Source organism: Dromiciops gliroides, chromosome 2 (genome assembly GCF_019393635.1).
Source record: "Dromiciops gliroides isolate mDroGli1 chromosome 2, mDroGli1.pri, whole genome shotgun sequence".
In the NCBI taxonomy this organism is placed as follows: Eukaryota; Metazoa; Chordata; class Mammalia; order Microbiotheria; family Microbiotheriidae; genus Dromiciops; species Dromiciops gliroides.
This window is the reverse complement of record NC_057862.1, coordinates 654994058-655012228: the sequence shown is the minus strand read 5'-3', so window position 1 is coordinate 655012228 and position 18171 is coordinate 654994058. Positions and strand designations below refer to the sequence as shown.

Sequence of the window (18171 nt, the reverse complement as noted above, 5' to 3'; positions counted from 1 at the left end):
GCTGAGTCCTTTACTCCTTCAGGCCTTCAAGCAGAGGCTTGAGACCATTTTTTGGGAATGCCATTGTGGGGATTCTTATTTCAGGGAAGGGCTGGACTCCGTGATCACTGCAGTCCCTTCTATATGCTGGGATTCTGAATCGCAGATACAAAGTTTATTAAAACATGGAATAAAACGTTGTCCTGTCATGACACCTACTGATTTACCAGATACAGCAGTGAGGAAAAAAAAGTTTGAATGTACCCTGTTACCTAAAACGAGATGCCTCGCTCCTGCTCCTGGGTAGCTAACCCTAGTTGATCAAACTTTTCTGTTGTCTGTTCCCCCAGACCTGGCATTCCATCACCTGCCCGCACGTCTTTGCCCAGGGAATCTCCAAGTCTATGATGAACTCCCTCTGACCCGGCCTCTTAGATCCTGAGACTCTTTCCAAGCTCAGCCCAGGGGCCATCTCTACCAGAAACTGTTCTGTCCCCTAGTAGACTATACCTCCTTCCCTTGTGCTTGGCTTCTGTACCACCTTGGCACCAAGCACAGGGCAAGAAAGTGGTGCTCAAGAACTTTTTGTTGAAATGATCTAGACAACATTGGAATAGGTGCTTGAGGACAATCCTGCCGGTTCTCATTCAAGGACTGGGAAGCCCAGAGAGTAGAATGCCTTACCTGAGGCTGCCTCACTGTAAGGAGCAGATCAGGCATCCCCAGCTAGGCTCTAAATCCCATCATCTCTCTACTGTGACCTATCTCCTGTTGGAAGTTCTCCGCTTTCTTGAAAGAATCTCAAAAAGGTAGCATCCACTCCCCATCGTGGCTCTTTATAAGCAGTAGGGCCACTTTCTGATCACTGCCAGCACTGGGTCCTGCATGGGTCTGAGTAAGCATGTGTGCCTGTAAAGCCCTGATCCGGCTGGAACGGAGGCGCTCCAAGACTGGGGGACATGCAGTGGGGCAGCAAGAGGCAGAGAGAGTTTATGGGTGGATGAGACTCAGAGAGCCGTTCTCAGGGGCACCCCAGCATTTCAGTGACGTCTCAGACCGCAGAGTGGGAGTGTGGAGTTTCTCCCGGAGGAAAATGTCCTTGTATCCCCGGGTACTGGCACTGTGGCGGGTACCTCCCAAGTGCTCAATTTCTGGGGAGTGGGCGGTCTGGGGTCCCTTCTGGCCCTGACTTCCTTTCCAAGGTCAGGAAAGACGGTCAAGTCACATGGGCTACCCTCTAGTTGAAGGGAACAATCGATGGGCCTTCTGGCTTCTTCTTCTTGTTTTCTGGTTTCATGGCAGGAAAGAAAAGGACCTCCTGGAGGGGAGAAGCATGTACGGTGCTCAGGAAGCTGTGTATAAACTCTTCTATGGCACTACCCCCGACCTGAACATTTTCTCTTCCTGAACAGATATCAGGAACTAAAGGACTTGCCAGGGAGGTGCTCAGAGGACAGGCCTCGCCAGAGAACAGAGATAATCCAGTTTCCTTTTGCCTCTAGGTGTTACTCCAAGAGGTCAGCACTATCCCAAATCAGGAATCTTCGCAAAATAGAGCAAAGGGACAGACTTTTTTTCCTTGTATTAATTTTGTTTCTTTATAACTGGGGAAGCAGAGAACTGAGGTTTCTTAAGCCTCAAGTTAAGGGGGAAAAAACACCAGAAAATCTGTCCTTTTCAGGAAGGTAGGCACTCTAGTATGAGATGGGGAGGGTCAGCTACTTACCTTAATATTACTGGAGTCTGTAAGAAGCATAGCGAGTCTGTCGATGCCCATCCCCCAGCCAGCCGTTGGTGGGAGACCATACTCCAGGGCAGTACAGAAATTGTCGTCCATAATCATGGCCTCCTCATCACCTGCAGCCTTGGCCTAGATGAGAGAAGAAAAGGGTAAGCCTGCCAATGCTGAGCTGCATGTACATTTTAGTACCCACCTGCACAAAGTAATGTGCCCTAGGAGGAGAGAGGGTCACTACCATTCTAGGGAACTATCAACAACCATTGTATTATAGAACAAAGTTTTCCCATGATTTCTGGACACATGCATGGAAGAAATATATTTCTGGATAAACATCTATTTCTCTGTGAAACAGAACCATGCCTACAACACAAAGAGGCTGGGACTCAGCAAGACTTCCTCCAGAGACCCCAAGTACTTCCTAATGGTCTGTCTGTCAAAGTCTTTATTTCCATATAGTTTTCCCTAAGAAGAGACCCACAGCTATTTGCTTAGCTTCTTAGTGAATTACAAAGGGAAGAAGGCAATAATGTGAAATGTGTCAGGACCTAGAGTCCCGTGGGAGTCACTGAGCAGGTTCTGTTGCTCATGTTCATTCATCCCTACCTTGGCCTGCTCTTCAAAGAGCTGCCGCTGCCGCACTGGGTCATTCAGCTCTGTATAGGCATTGCATATTTCCTTCTTCATCACAAAGAGCTCAAAGCGCTCAGTAAGGCCATCCTTGGAGCGATGCCTGGACAATGGAAATCAAAGGAGAGTGCTGGGCTTAGAAACAAGGCTTCTTGTTGGTTGGTGACTGGACCTCAGAGTTCATCTAGTTAGGCCCTTTTATTTTCCAAAGGATGAAGATGAGGACCACAGAAGGGACCCTCCCACGTAGGCCACAGTCAATGGCCTCTTTCCATTGCCTTGAAGGGGTATAATACAGAAAGGGGGATTGATGTTCCAAGTCCATCAGTAATTCAACAAATGGTAAAACTGCTGAACTTTAGTTGACATAGAGGTCTTGGCAGCCACAAAGCAAAGTGTAACTGCACAGAGAGATGTGGCACCAGACCTTGTAGAAAACCCCCAACGAAGAAAGCAGACACTCAACATATTTCAGGTCTCAGCCTCTAGGTGCTAAGGACAGCAAAGAAGTGTCACAGATGCCTGTGGCTGTCTGGGGAAGACTATGGTGCACTCCCACTCTCTCTCTCAGAACCATGCTTTGAAATGCTTAAGATGAAGTGTTATGATTACAAAGGAAATCAATTATATTGAAATATGGTTATCAGAATATTTAAAAAAACAAGTCCATGGACCCTAGGTTAAGAACCTTTGCTCTTGCCCTGGGAGCAATAGGTGGCCTGTTCTAAGGGGAACTCCAAGTTGTTTCAGATGCTAAGCTTCAATGCACTAAGGCACTCAGTAGTGTGTGTGTGTGTGTGTGTGTGTGTGTGTGTGTGTGTGTGTGTTGGACAAAAGCCTCAAAAAGACTAGGTGCAATGCCTTTCAGTAAAGCCATAAAATACAGTAAAGAGACACCAAAGATCCTCTCCAAGACAGCCATGCTGTATCTTACCACTTGGCCAGTGGGCTCATGATCTGTGGGTGGTCACAGATGAAGGTAGGGTTGATGCACGTCACTTCCAGAAACTCACCTACAAGCTGGACAATAAAAAGGGATACACTGCTAGAGAACAACTCTGAATGATGCTTTCCTAGTCAAAATCCTCGCAAGAGTACGAAGTCCCCAGCCAAAGGAAGGCTACAAGACTGCTTCTGCTCATACTCTTCCTGTCTATCTAGCTTGACTCTGAAGATGTCTGAGCTGGGTTCTCCTCTCTGTGGGCTGCTGTCTTCACGGGGAGCAGAAGGAGCCATCCAGCCTTGGATGAGAGGGACCAGAACCCTGAGGTCACGATCACTTACCTTGTCAAGAAGCCTTGCTGTGGTCCGGGGAGGGGGACACTCCACACCTCTGGCCACACAGATGTCATCAAGAATCTTACGAGTTTCTGTCATGCAAACACACAACATTAGGGAAGAGCTCCCAAACCCAGGTGAGGAACTGTGTCAAGCACTATGGAAGTGCTCCGGGGCTTTGTAAGCCTTTCTGCATCATGTAGCAGTGAGTTATCAGCAACGACTCCAACACACTTTCTGATAGAAGGGCTAAGGCCAAGGAGAAACACAAGCTGGAGTAATATCTTTACCTTCTGTTTCAAAAAGACTGGTCTCGGGAAGCTTCATGCCAAGGGCCTTCTCCAGCTCTTCCACTATGCTGATCTTCCGGAAGGGGGGGGTGAAGTCAATCTCGTAGGCCTGGCCCTCTGGGCCCTCTGGGTGGTAGGTGAGCTTGTGGCTTCCTGTAATGCTCTTCACCATTCCTGAAACCAGCTTCTCAGTGATCTCCATGAGATCCTGGTAGTCTGCATAGGCCATGTAGAACTCACAGGTCGTGAATTCAGGGTTGTGAGTCAGATCGATCCCTTCATTCCTGAACTGACGTCCAATTTCATAAACCCGGTCCATGCCGCCAACCACCAACATCTAAACACAGAGAAAAAAGGTCACAGCAGGGCTTGGTTAAGTGGCCCAGTAAAAATTCTGCTGGAGAATTTTCAGTAGGAGAAACAAATTATTGATGACCATATGAAAAAGCATTCAAGATATAGAATTGTTTTAAAAAATGTAAATTAAAACAATTCTGACCACCTTATATCCTTCAAGCTGGGAAAGATAATAAAAGATAATAAGACATGGAGGCATCTAGGTGGTGCAGTAGATAAAGCACTGGCCCTGGATTCAGGAGGACCTGAGTTCAAATCTGGCATCAGACACTTGACACTTACTAGCTGTGAGACCCTGGGCAAATCACTTAACCCTCACTGCCCCATAAAAACAAAACAAAAAACAAAAAAAAATAATAAGATGCAATGCTTGGGTGGTTATAAGGAAAAACCATGCATGCTTATACAATTTTGGGGGAACTATGACTTGGTCAGACACCTTTTGGGAAGGCAATATGGAATTATACAATTAAACTACAAACATCTTTATACCTATTCACCCCGTTATCCCACAACTGGAATTATACCCCAAGGAGGTTAGTAATATGTATACAAAAATATTTTGCTATTTGTAACAGTAAGAAGTATGGAAGAAACAAAAAAACTAAAATGATTTGCCATATTGTTTATGAAAGAGCTGACTCTTCCCTCCCCTTCAATCCCCATATATCACTGCCAGTCTTGTCAGTTTTACCTCCAGAATATCCTTCATATCTACCCACTTCTCTCTAACTGCGTAGCCATCACGCCATAGTTTGGGCTCTCATTGCTTCTTGATATATGAATGCAATGCAATGTTGCTATGCTGCTGCGTCATGCAAAATGATAATGATGGAGAATTCTTGTTAAATGGCAAGATTTATGTGAAAAAATGCAGGGTGAAACAAAAGAGAATCAAAAAGCATACAGAAATTATAGAAAGACAACAGCAAGAGAGAAAAATTCATAAGAAGGAATAGAAATAACACAATTTTATTAGTACTGTGTCAAAGTCAACAGGCATCTTTTTAAAAAAATTGGTAATCTACAGAATTTTATAGCTAGAAGTATATATTTTTTAAGTTTTCTTATTTTCTTTAAATATTTGAGATCTTATTGTCAACAGAAAGTGAAATAAAATTGATTTTCAATAATTATTAAAAATCTTCCTGCAGAAGCCCACACTTGCTTACAAAGTTCAGGATAACTAAGTTTTTTATAGGCAAGGATTACAATTTCTAGATACAGAGAAGTATCTGTACTTCGAATACCTAGCAGACTACTGAACTCACTGCGGGCACTGAATCAGTACCTACTGGCTAATATGTACCATCCTTCTCCCTAAAAATGCATGGTAATTTGAAGATATTACCCAAGATGTTGCAAAACGCAAGTATACACAAATCCTCCCCCCAAAACCAAAATAAGCTCTAACACAAGTAAGAAGATGTAGCAACAAATGCGTACACTAGTCCATTTAGTGTTTCATGTAGACTGGACAGGAGAAGGGACTAAAATGTCAAGAAAAAGAAGCAACAACCTGATATTACAGAAAACCCTAAAAAGAGATATCTCCTCCTCCTTTCCCTACACATCACTCTCTTACCCTCACTCTCATTTTTGATCCAATTGATATAATAATCAAGGGGGCGGCTAGGTGGCACAGTGGATAAAGCACCAGCCCTGGATTCAGGAGGACCTGAGTTCAAAGCCGGACTCAGACACTTGACACTTACTAGCTGTGTGACCCTGGGCAAGTCACTTAACCCTCATTGTCCCGCTAAAAAACAGAAACAAAAATATAATAATCAAGAGTTTACCAAATGCCTCCTATGTGGCAGGCTAGGATACTGAGACAAAACAGGCCCTGTCCTCAAGGAACTTGTTGAAAAAAAACAGCATGAATAAATACATTTAGATGCAAAATAGAGACCTCGTAACTGGGATGGAGGGCAAGGGGAATAGGAGGTGAAGGGATTAGGAAATGTCTCGTCTGCAAGGGGAAAGTAGCACTCAGAGCCAGGAGGCAGGTGAGGAGATTCAGGGCCTATGCAGAGGCAGGAGAATGAATGTGCTGGACAACGAACACTAAGTCAGCCAGTTGATTTGGAATTGAAGAATGAGTGGAGGGAAGTCATGGGTAACAAGCCTAGAAATAGTGGCTGGAGGCAGATGTTAAAGGATTTTGATTGCCTCAAAGAGGAGTTTTCCCTTTTATCTGTTAAGGGGTCGCCTAAACTTGTCTTCTTGAGTTGCCATATTTTCCAGAAACACTGGACCCAGAGTATGCAGGAGGCCCCGAGCTGACATAATTTGTTATTTGAACTCCCTGAGTGTCCTTGGGAGTCAAGACGGGCATCAGTCAGTGTGCACTAGGCTGAGAAATTGTACAGCCCTGATACCTGTAGTAGATAAGCAGGCAATCCTATCTTCATGATGTAGCAGCTCCCAAGGGAAAAGAAAGCTGCTTTTGCCACCCTATTTATTGCTGATTTCTCCTCCCCTCTGCAGGGAATTAGTCCTTATCCCACCCCTACTGCTCTTTCCTTCTCTCAGGCCACTCCCCTGTGGGAAGATTGCTGTTTCTTCTCCTCCCTTTGCTGCAATTTCATCAATGTCTGGATTATGAACTCCTCTGCCTGGAGTTTCACATGTACGTTCATAATATCCAGTCGAAATGCTGTCTCATGACGCATGACGTGACATATTTTTAGTTAATGTATGCTAGGAGCAATGAGGAGCCACTGGAGTTTTCTGAATGGGGGAGTGATGTAGTCAGATGTGTGCTTAAGAAATGTCACTTGGTAAGTGTGTGGAAGATGGAGGAAAAAGAAGAGATGTGAGGCAGAGAGGTCTACAAGGAGGCCAGGAAGGCCCAACCCAGGGCATTAGCTGTGTAAGAGATAGGGCACAGATGTGAGAGAGATTTGGGGAAGAACTGACAAACCTCAACAACTGGTTAGATTTTGCGATGAGGGAGAATGAAGGGTAACAAAGTAAGGTAACAAACGTGCATGCCTGGAATAGAGATGTGAGGAAGGGGGTGGGTTCGGGATGAAAGACATGCTGGGAGCCCTAAGAGGTATCCATTTGAAATGTCCTGTCAGGAGACAGGAGGGATAGCAATAGAGGTCTGGGGGCTATCTGCATAGCTCTATCCCCCTCTGGCCAAGCTGATTTCTGGGGTGACGTGCCCAGGGCTTGCCAGCCCTTTCATGAAGGAAGAGGGTATGTTCTTCTGACCTTGTGATAGAGCTCTGGAGCAATCCGCATAAACAAGTTCATGTCCAGCTCATTGTGGTAGGTGACAAAGGGCTTGGCAACAGCTCCCCCTGGGATGAAGTTCATCATAGGAGTTTCAATCTAGGAAGAGAAAGAGAAACTTGACTGCAGCACAAAGAGAGCACAGGCATGTGACATTTGTTACTAATTCTAAACTTATCATTTCCTGATTTGGAAAATAAGCATCATGGACCACGTATAAGTGTCCCTAACATAAAATGTTAGCTCTTACTTCCCACTAAAGAGCTAAAAATGGCGCCAACCTGGCAGCATAGGAGCCTAATCCATGAGACAGTCAGGGTAGGCCCTGTGAGCATGCCCGCCAGCACCCCTGCTCCCTGTGTGAATGCCACTCTGGAAAGTCAGGCCCTATCCTAAGAATTATGGAAACACGGGGGAACTAGGAGAGTGGCAGAGAAAGGATGACCCTCAGCCGGACTTGGAGGCCTCTGACACAGAGCAATCCTCAGGAAGGAGCAGGGAACAGCAGGGCAGGGTGGTCCACGTTAGGAATGCCTGAACAAATGTCACAAAGAATCCTTCCTCACCTCCAAGAAACCCAACTCATCTAGGAAGCTCCTTATGTAGGTAATTATCTTGGAGCGGGTGATGAACTTCTGTCTCACAAAGTCATTCAGGATCAAGTCCAAGTATCGCTGCCGATAACGTGTCTCCTTTAAGAAGAGACAGAGCAGTTAGCAAGTCATCGTATCCTGATCCATAAAACGCAGAAGACGGGAACACTGAGAGGTACAAGAGCAAAATCAGCCTGAAAGGGCTGGATTCAGAGGGAGGAGGCACCAGGAGCTCACCTTGTCTTTGAGGCCATAATGAAGGTGAGGCAACATATGGAGGCATGGAGACAGGAGTGTAATCTCATAGGGAATGATGCTCAGCTCTCCCTTCTTGGTCTTCCCCGGATTCCCCTGAACCCCAATAATGTCTCCCCGTCGAAGTTTGTTATTTATATGAAAAAATTCTTCTTCTGATTTATAATTCCTGAGGGGAAGGGACATTTAATTCAGTTTACAGTGGGCCAAGTTCAAGATGACCCATGTTCTCACCCATGGTCCCTAACTAAAATCCTAAACAAACATGTAAGGTGGTTCCTTGTAGCATCTTTTGCAAAGTGCTTTTTTTTTTTTTTCGGCAGGGCAATGAGGATTAAGTAACTTACCCAGGGTCACAAGGCTAGTGTCACGTGTTTGAGATGGATTTGAACTCAGGTCCTCCTGAATCCAGGGCCAGTGCTCCATCCAGTACCTAGCTGCTCCCCCCCCTGCCCCCCCCCCAGTCAAAGTGCTTTGTAAAACTTTAAATACTATATAAATGATTACAAACCATCTGAAGACAGGATTTTCCCCTCTACTGTTTAACAATTTCTCCATCTGTGCATCCAGTAAATTCTAGGTAACCGGATGACCTGAGCTCTGCTCACCCCTACCCAACTCTACCTTACCATGGTTTTAGAGAGCAGGGTTGGGAAAATAAGACCAAGAGCATGAGCTGGGCTGGCAGCTCGACGTACCTGGATGTAGCCTTCACCTGCAGCTTGACTCCCTCTCCTCGAATATCATAAAAGATGAGTTTTTTCCCTGCAGACCGTTTTGCATGAACACGACCTGTAAGTAGCAGAAGGCCTGCTGTCTCACAGCTGTGACCTTAATGCCAAAGCAGAGCAAGGCACAGAGGGGAACGTTTTCCCTGTCTGAATCCCAGAGAAACATTCTCCCTCCTGCTCAGGCCAGCATCTGCTGCTCTTACCTAGAAGCAGCCATGCCAGCCTCGGTCAGAGGCCACAACAACTGACCAGTCCCACTTCTCATAAACCTAAACTGTTAAGGAGGAGCCCTGCCTGACTAATGTGCATATTCCTCAAACAAGGCCAAGTACCACCAATGCTGCAGACAATGCTCTTTTCCCTGGATCTGTCTCTTCCATAGACCTTCTTTCACTCCCCCTCTTACCATCCTCTGATCCCTTAGGATCACCTTCTCTTCATCTATGAAGAGGAGGAGAGATGTTCCCAGCAGACAGATCTCTTCCATTCCCCAAATTAGCCTTTAGACTGGAAGGGACCCTCTAAGGGAGGGACATTCTCTACTGTGTCCAATATGTTGGGGTGCATCAGACTTTATAATGGGAGGGAATAAAACTTTACATGGAGCCTACTATGCGCCAGGCCTGCTGCTAAATTCTTTTTCAAATGTCATCTCATTTGATAGTGACGTAGGTACTGTTATCCTCATTTTATCGTTTAGGAAACTGAGGCAGGCAAAGGACTTGCCCAGGGTCACCCAGCTCAGGTCTTCTTGCTCCTGGGCCCAGCAGTCTGTGTACTCTGCCACCAGCTGCCTCTGCAATGGGAGCTCAGTGGGTACTATTACCTGACAAGAGGGGATTCCCTACCTGCCACTCTCAAGGTGACATCAGTCAGGTGGTCCCCAGGTTGCAAATAACTGTACTGCTCGATAAAGTGGGTGAGGGAGGTGTCTACATGGAACGTGTGTGGGTAGGGGTTATCTCCGTTGAGCTTCAGCTGCTGGACCGCCTGGCTACGGATCTTGTAATATTGCTGTGATAAAACACACCAGAGGTAGAAGAGGAAACGTTATCCATAGGTAACCGAACATGAAGGGGTGTGACATGGGATGGGACACAGGAAGGGTCGGAATAAGCCAAGTTTCAAAGGGCTTTGAATGCCAAACTGAGAATTCTGTGGTTTTTTTTGTTTTTGTTTTGTAGTGAGGCAACTGGGGTTAAGTGACTTACCCAGGGTCACACAGCTAGTAAGTGTTAAGTGTCTGAGGCCAGATTTGAACCCAGGTACTCCTGACTCCAGGGCTGGTGCTCTATCCACTGCGCCACCTAGCTGCCCTTTTTTTTTTTGGTACAATTTTCCCCCCTTTTCTTTTTTTTCATGATTACTATTGTTAACTTTCCCTCTATCCTATTCCCTTCCCCAAGACAGTTAATCTATTATCCATCTTCTTCTTTTTTTTTTTTTAGTGAGGCAATTGGGGTTAAGTGACTTGCCCAGGGTCACACATAAGTGTCTGAGGCCGGATTTGAACTCAGGTCCTCCTGACTCCAGGGCTAGTGCTCTATCCACTGTGCCACCTAGCTGCCCACGAGACTTCTGTGTTTTACCACAGAGGCAAGAGGGCACCCAAAGATATCTAAATAAAAGGGGTGACATGGGTATTGCCCTTAGGAGAAAACAGCAATGGCTCCATCCAGCCAGGCAGCCGCATGCGCCTCCTCCCCCTGCCCACACCCCTGACAATCCAGCCAGCCCGGATCACCCTAGGCCTTCTACCTCCAGCCTCCACACATTTGCAGAGACTGTTTGTCCTTCCCTTCTTCTCTCTGCTGCTTGGAACCCTGAGTTCCCTTTAGGCCTCGGCTAAAATGTCACCTCCTTCAAAAGGCCTTGCCTGAGTCCCTCCATGGTAGTGCTCTGAACCCCTGCAAAGTACTGGGTATTTATTTCATGTTTATCCAGGACTTAATCATCTGTGAACTTGCTAGCTTTCCAGTGGGGGGGGGGGGCGCTCCTTGATTGCAGAGACTGTCTTACTTTTTCATCTCTATCACCATTGATCGGCACATAATAAGTGCTTGTGGACCCATTGTCTTAGGAATAATGTGTGCTTGGTCCAAGAAGAGACCAGAGGTAGGAAGACCAAGCCATCACAGCAGTCCAGGTGAAAGGTGATGAAGGCCTCAATTAAGGACAGAAATTGTCCCCACTGAAGGAAATCCAGCTCACAGCTCAATGTGTTCAAGTCAACTTCATCTTGTGAGTGATCAACCTACAAACACCGAAGCTTCTAACACATACCAGATACTGGGGATACTAAGTACAAAAGTGAGGCGGCCCTGCCCTCAAGTTACTCCTATTCCAGTTGGTGCTCATGGGCTCCGTCTTCTCTACCAGCCACTTCCCGGAGGCTTATTCATGGGTCCGTCAAAGAGTAAATATTTTTTTAAATAACATTTTATTTACCCCCCAATTACATGTTAAAATAATTTAAAGACTTTTTTTTTTTAAGTTTTGAGTTCCAAATCCTATCCCTTCCTTCCTTCCCCACTTCCTGAGATGGTGAGCAATTAGATATATGTTATACACATGCAATCATGTAAAACATTTCCATATTAGTCATTTTGTTTTGTTTTGTTTGTTTGTTTTTCAGGGCAATGAGGGTTAAGTGACTTGCCCAGGGTCACACAGCTAGTAAGTGTCAAGTGTCTGAGGCCAAATTTGAACTCAGGTACTTCTGAATCCAGGGCCGGTGCTTTACCACTGCGCCATCTAGCTGCCCCAGTCATTTTGTATAAGAAGACTGGAACCAAAAAAATAAATAAATAAAAGGAAGGGAAGGAGAGAGAGATGGAGGGAGGGAAGGAAAAAGTGAAAAATATTATGCTTCAGTCTCTATTCAGACAACAACATTTCTTTCCCTGGAGGTGGATAGCATGTTTCATCATGAGTCCGTTGGATTGTCTTGGATCATTGTATTTCCAAGAATAGCTAAATCATTCACAGTTCATCAGTTCTGCTCACTTCACTTTGTATCAGTTCATGTAACTTTTTCCAAGTTTTTCATTTCTTATGGCACAATACTAATTGCATTGCAATCGTATACCACGGCTTGTTTAGCCATTCCTCAACTGATGGGCATCCCCTGAGCTGCTATAAATATTTTGTACAAATATATCCTCCCCCCGCTTTTATGATCTCTTTGGAATACAGACATAGCAATGGTACCAAATGGTACCAAAGAGTATGCAGAGTTTTAGAGCCCTGGGGAACAGTTCCAAAGTGCTCCAAAGGATATATTATTAAGATCAGCAGTGCTCAACTTTCTTCTTCAGTGGACTGCTTTGGGTATCTTTCAAATCTCAAGGCCACAAAACACATCCAACCTTGCCTTGTTCTTCAGTTTGTGCTTTCCCCCTTCTTAGCCTTCTACTCTCTGTCCTGTATGCACACTGCCAATCCCTTTCTTTCTTTTTTTTTTTTGGTGAGGCAATTGGGGTTAAGTGACTTGCCCAGGGTCACACAGCTAGTAAGTTGTCAAGTGTCTGAGGCCAGATTTGAACTCAGGTCCTCCTGACTCCAGGGCCGGTGCTCTATCCACTGTGCCACCGAGCTGCCCCAATCCCTTTCATTTTTTGGTCTTTAGATCTTCTACCAATCATGTACCAATCATTTACAAGTAACTCCCACTCTGAGAATAGAACTTGTTTCTTAATATGTAGGACAAGAGAAAAATTGTCTGTACTGGAGAAAACTCATCATTTTAGAGGGAAATAGAGTTAAGTTTATTCACACGAAGCTGAGAAAATATTAACAAAAATTAACAGAAAATATTCTGGAACATTGTGTCTGTTGGTTAATTTTTACAGGATACACACACACACACACACACACACACACACACACACACAGAGACTGCAATTTGCCCCTTCTTTCCAATAAAATAAACAATGTCACCATTGTCCACATTTTATTTTAACACAATGGCAGGGCACCTAGCCAAGGCACATGGTGCTTAATAAATTTTGTTCATTCATTCGATCAACGGGCTTAAAAATATCTCAAGGGACCAGTGACAAGTCAATAAGATCTTGCCTTGCTTATTTCTCTGAGGTACTCTCCCTTAGGATTTCCCAGAACAGATTAAAAGAATAGTATTCTCTCTTCTATTTCTGACTTGTATGACTGAGTGGAGCCAGGGAGGTGGCCAGCTCTAACAGGTGAGCTGGGGTAAAGGAGACTCACATGTGGATCCAGGCTTTCCTCATCAGTGGGCACACCATGGTCAACAGAGTGATTGGTGGCAGACGCTTGGATGAGCTGCTTCTCACTGAGCTCCTTTCCATCCTTCAAATGTCTCTGCAGCTTACTGTGTAAAGGTGATAACAAAATTCACTGTGGCAGTTCCCTGGGAGAAGCAAGCACTGGGTATTTCCCTTACCACAATCTGCTATACATCTACTTCCCAAGGCACTCTCACTGTAGCAATTTTCCATCAGAAAAAAAAAATCACTTAACAATTGAGTCACTTAACCACAGAATGTCTAAACCAAACAAGCAGTGGGTTAAACAAAAGAAAAAGAAAAAGAAAAAAGATCTGGAAAAGACAAGAAACGACTTAGTTCTCAGGACCTAACCAAAACCTACCAGGAAAGCAAGGTAAAGGAAATCCTAGGACTGAGTTTGAGGTCCAAAAAAATAAAAAATTTGTTTCTCTGATGATCAAATTCTTTCAAGCTAAGATGGCCTCTGTGGGTCCTTTACCTCTGTATTCCCAGAAAGGAAGTTGTATCCACTAAGAGAAATTGGTTGTACAAGAAAACTAGACAATTTCTAAAGAGGGCAATACCCTCAGTTACATCCTGTCTGTCTGCAGGGAAATAAATACAAGAGAGAATTCATGATCCTTTCAAAATCACAGAGAATTAGGTCCTCATTTAGGAGACAATTTTAGCCTTTAACTATAGTAAAACACATCAATCCAGGCTTGGATTGTTAAACTTCAGAGCCCAATGATTAAATCTACATGCTTCATATCATTCTGACCTGTTCTACCAGAAAACATTTATTTAGGCATATGAAGCATACACCTTTTAAGTGAAGGAAGGAGCCTGATTCATAAAATCACAGAATGTTAAAGCTAGAAATAACATTAGAAATAGTCTAGTACAATCCCTTCATTTTACAGGTAAGGAAACTAAGGCCAAGAAGTGAAGCAACTTGCCTGAGGTTACACCTCAGTTCTGATTCCAAGTCCATGGTTTTCCCCCCATTAATTACTGGCTATACAACATTACTTTTAAGGTAGCAATTTTCTCAAAAGCAGTTGTGGAGTTCTATGATACTCCATTTCAGATAACAGCAGTTTGGGGATTTAACACTTTCCTACAGGTTATCAAGAAATTTTATTTTATTTTTCTAGATATTTCTCTTTAAAACTACATGGGGGGGGCAAGGTGGCACAGTGGATAAAGTACCAGCCCTGGATTCAGGAGGACCTGAGTTCAAATCCAGCCTCAGACACTTGACACTTACTAGCTGTGTGACCCTGGGCAAGTCACTTAACCCTCATTGCCCCCTCCCCCCCCCCAAAAAAAAACACATTAGGATACTCCTAAACACTTCCCTAATGTTTTGGCAATAGGATTAGAAACAAAACCTCTAAGCATGAGGATAAGAAATTCCTAAGAAGCTGCTCAGGAAAGAAAAAACCACAATCATTGCAAACACTGCTCCTTCTAGGGCAATAATGATCTTGGGGCCATCTCCAAAAGAAGACCTTCTGCATTCCCAAACAGCTAATTTGGGGCCTGGGAAGAATAGGAATTGGAATTCCTTAAGCAGTATAGGATAACTAGCTCCTGGTGTTGCTAATAAGCCTTCTTTTTTCTATGGAAGTGGGCCTATCGATAGCTTATACCTCCCTGAATCACAAAGGAAGATCTGTTTTGCTCATAGGACAATACAGAAGGTAATAGCCACACCAACCTCCTTTTATCAGAAAGGGCACTGTCTTTGTGGAGTGGGGTCCCAGGTACAAGATGATCCAGCCGAAATTCCCTTCGACCCCACTTTGTCCAGCAGACTTGGTGCAAAGGCCCCCGAATAAGCTTAACCACAGCTTGCTTCAACATGGCAGAACACCCTGGGACTAATGGCTACAGCCACCTAAGGAGAGACACAGATATGCTGGATCAGAAGGGGCACCTGGCCAAGGCCGGAACAAAAAGCCCCTTTCTGGAGTGAAGAGACTCATGGCCCGGACAATTTTTGCACAACAATTCTGTAACTTACAAAGGAGTTTTCAGTCCTAGGCTTCTGAGGAAGGCCCCCTTGTGGCCAAGTTTCAATAACTTTATAGCTCAGTAACAAACTGAAGAAGAGAAAATTTTGGAAATTGTCTTCCTTCAGCACAAGGAGGGAGGGAGAAAGGAAGGGGCAGGGGCAGGGGGAGGGGGAAGGGGAGAGGGGGACAGAGAGGGAGAGGGAGAGGGAGAGAGAGACAGAGAGAGAGACAGAGACACAGAGAAAGAGAAAGGGAGAAACCCACTTACCCACCTGGGACATGATAGTAGTTCATGAAGTCTCATTAGTGATATGTTCTCTCCTGATATCAAATCTCTGGGAGAGAGAAAGAGGAATGAAAACTTCACTATGAATTTCACTCAATGGAAAACAGCCAAGGCTAAAACCAAGCCTTAGAAATCTACCAACTTCTCTTCTAGGAAAAAAGGAGGAAAAGAAATTTTTAGAAAATGACGAAGAATGGTTCAGATTAATATTATTTATATGGAAAATTAAACTCTCATGGAGAGAGGCAAGCAAGCCCAGGATCTGGGTTTTCCCATGAGCCAAATGAGCAGGAATCTTTTTGATGTTCTGGACAATACCTGACATATAGCTGGTGCTTGTTGAATGCTATATTATAAGGGGGTTCAAAGAGGTTTTGAGAAATAGATGAAAAATATGCTGTAATCTCTAAGTTTCTCTGTAGAGAGACAAATCATGAGAGACAACTGCAATCAAATATGAATATTCTGTCTGGAGGTTCTGAGGTTGTGCAAGAATATGAGAATAAACCAGAGAAAGTCAGATCTACTTAAAATCTCTCATTTTACAGAGAAGTAAAGTGAAGTTAAGAGGTAAAGGAACTTGCTTAAGGTCATATAGCTAAATGGCAAAGTTTGATGAAATGAACTGAGATGAGATTCAACCCCAGGGTTTGACCTCAAAGCCAAAGTCTGTTTTACTCTGATATTTTGAGATTACATCTCATTCACTTTACAAATGGACACATGCTATGATCAAGCTATTTTGATGCATTCCTCTTCCCCAAGACATTTGGTCATTAAATGTTAAATTAAATTCTAAATTATGCCACTAGATGAATATAAAACATGAATATCTGAAACTTTTAGCTAATGAGTTTGGGAGATGGATTGGTTTTCCAAGTTCAACCTCACCTCACTCTAATATCCCTTCAGCCCTAAACCAAAAGTATTTGTAACCTTAACCTGAAGCCTGAGGAACCCCAAATGTATTCATAAGGCATCATCATCATAGCTGGCTCATTTCCACTAAGTTAGGGCTCTAGGTGATGCCCCTATTTTGTCCCTAAAGCTTGGTTTTACCCTTGGCTGTGGTCCAGAGTGAAATTCATAGTGAAGTTTTCATTCCTCTTTCTCTCTCCCAAAGATATGATAGTGATTTTGTAAAGACTCAGAGTAATGAGAGTGCCCCAAAGATAAAGGAGTAAAGCTTTCTCAGATAAGAATTTAGAATTTTCCTTTCTAATTTTTCTTAAGTGTAATGGTTTTTTTGATCTTGACATAATTAAGAATAAGTTTCTAAAAAACAAGTTTATTAAAAGCACTGCACAATTCCCTAAAAGCAACCCAGCCCATTCTTTTCCTCTTATTCAATTCCCTAGTTCACTGTACATTTGCAATGTCTGTTCACCCTAGGCCTATCTTTCATTGAAATGAGGGACTATTAAGATATGTTGAATTAATTTTGAGAGTCTTAAGTTCTCGACTGAATTTTTCTACATCCTTATCTTCAGCAATAGATGGAGGTGCAAAAGCTGCACTTCTAAAAAAATCTTCAAGGTAGCAGGGAGGCATTTTGCAAATGCCTTTAATAAAAAAACACTACAATGAAATGAGCAAGTAAATATATCATGAAACATTTCTTGTTGCCTATGGATGCAGCACAAAACCAACCCTCTTGATTTCAAGTCCTTATTTCTTTCTACTAGGCAATGACCGCCTCTACCTCAACACTGCGTTACTGAATCTGTTCGGTGATTAAAGACAAAAGGATGCACGAGAAAAACTTCTGAATACGTGGGAAGAGAAGCATTTGTCCATCCCATTCATACAAAAGTTTTCTAATTTGGTAAAAAAAAATAATCAGCCAAAGTGCTGCACACAACAAACTCAATGGCTATGCCTAAGCTTGAACATTTGTTTGGAGAGTAATATGTACCTTCTCTCCACCTGATATCCATTCATCACATTAGCACTCAAGCAAAAGAAAAATTAAAGTAGTGACTGATGGGCAAAAGATAGACCGTCTTTCCATTTTCAGCTCAGAAATACCATTACGATGGGAAATCCTGCCTGGACCCTCGAGAGAGCAGCGATTCCATCTATGAAGATCCCAGCACTCACTTAGATCTCTAAACTTTTTAGACTGTCAGAGTGCAATAACAAAACAAAGCAGTTCCCTTTCCCCAAGCTCTTTTCTCCCCTCCCACCATAAAGCGAACAAACACAGACAGAGACCAGGTTTTAGGAGGGGTAGTCCCAGACCGTAGAGTTCCAGCCAGCCAGCCAGCCGAGCCCGGTGCATCACGGGATTTGTAGTTTCTGGAGGCGAGAGGCGGCTTCTTCAAAGCACGTCAGTGCGGACGGGAGGACCGCAAACTTGAGCGGCTCCAAGTACCAGTCTCTATGGACCTCACGGGCCCTAACGTCTCTGTCAGCAGCGCTTACTGCCTAAATTCCTTCTCAGTTTTTCGTTCTGTTGCTACCTTCAGTTTCAGCCGCCCCCTACACTGCCGCCATGTCTCCCCTAGGGCTTGATGGGAAAGG

General features: G+C 44.1%; 1 protein-coding gene across 6 annotated transcripts; it reads right to left on the bottom strand.

Moving 5' to 3' along the window:
* Nucleotides 1-139: 139 nt before the first annotated feature.
* Nucleotides 140-18157, bottom strand: LOC122740572 (lysine--tRNA ligase-like). Of its 6 annotated transcripts, none has more exons than XM_043982939.1 (15): nt 17863-18157; nt 15631-15697; nt 15065-15244; nt 13322-13445; nt 9943-10108; nt 9062-9155; nt 8346-8532; nt 8082-8207; nt 7495-7614; nt 3916-4252; nt 3632-3717; nt 3282-3367; nt 2324-2450; nt 1706-1849; nt 140-1297 (listed from the first exon to the last, which is right to left on the bottom strand). In XM_043982939.1, exons 3-15 carry the CDS (start codon nt 15208-15210, stop codon nt 1217-1219), a joined length of 1824 nt encoding a protein of 607 aa, XP_043838874.1. In that variant the 5' UTR covers nt 15211-15244; nt 15631-15697; nt 17863-18157; the 3' UTR covers nt 140-1216. The 6 variants fall into 6 exon arrangements, with proteins under 6 accessions (XP_043838874.1, XP_043838875.1, XP_043838876.1 ...); XM_043982940.1 differs by having other exon boundaries at nt 15635-15697; XM_043982941.1 differs by having other exon boundaries at nt 17890-18157.
* Between the last annotated feature and the right edge of the window lie 14 nt (nt 18158-18171).

Coding starts and splice junctions, on each gene's coding strand:
- LOC122740572 (XM_043982939.1), bottom strand. CDS start 15,210: ATGTTGAAGCAAGCTGTGGTTAAGCTTATTCGGGGGCCTTTGCACCAA. Junction 9,156..9,942: donor TGTCACCTTGAGAGTGGCAG/GTAGGGAATCCC, acceptor TGCTACTTACAG/GTCGTGTTCATGCAAAACGG. Junction 4,253..7,494: donor CTCCAGAGCTCTATCACAAG/GTCAGAAGAACA, acceptor CTCTGTGTTTAG/ATGTTGGTGGTTGGCGGCAT.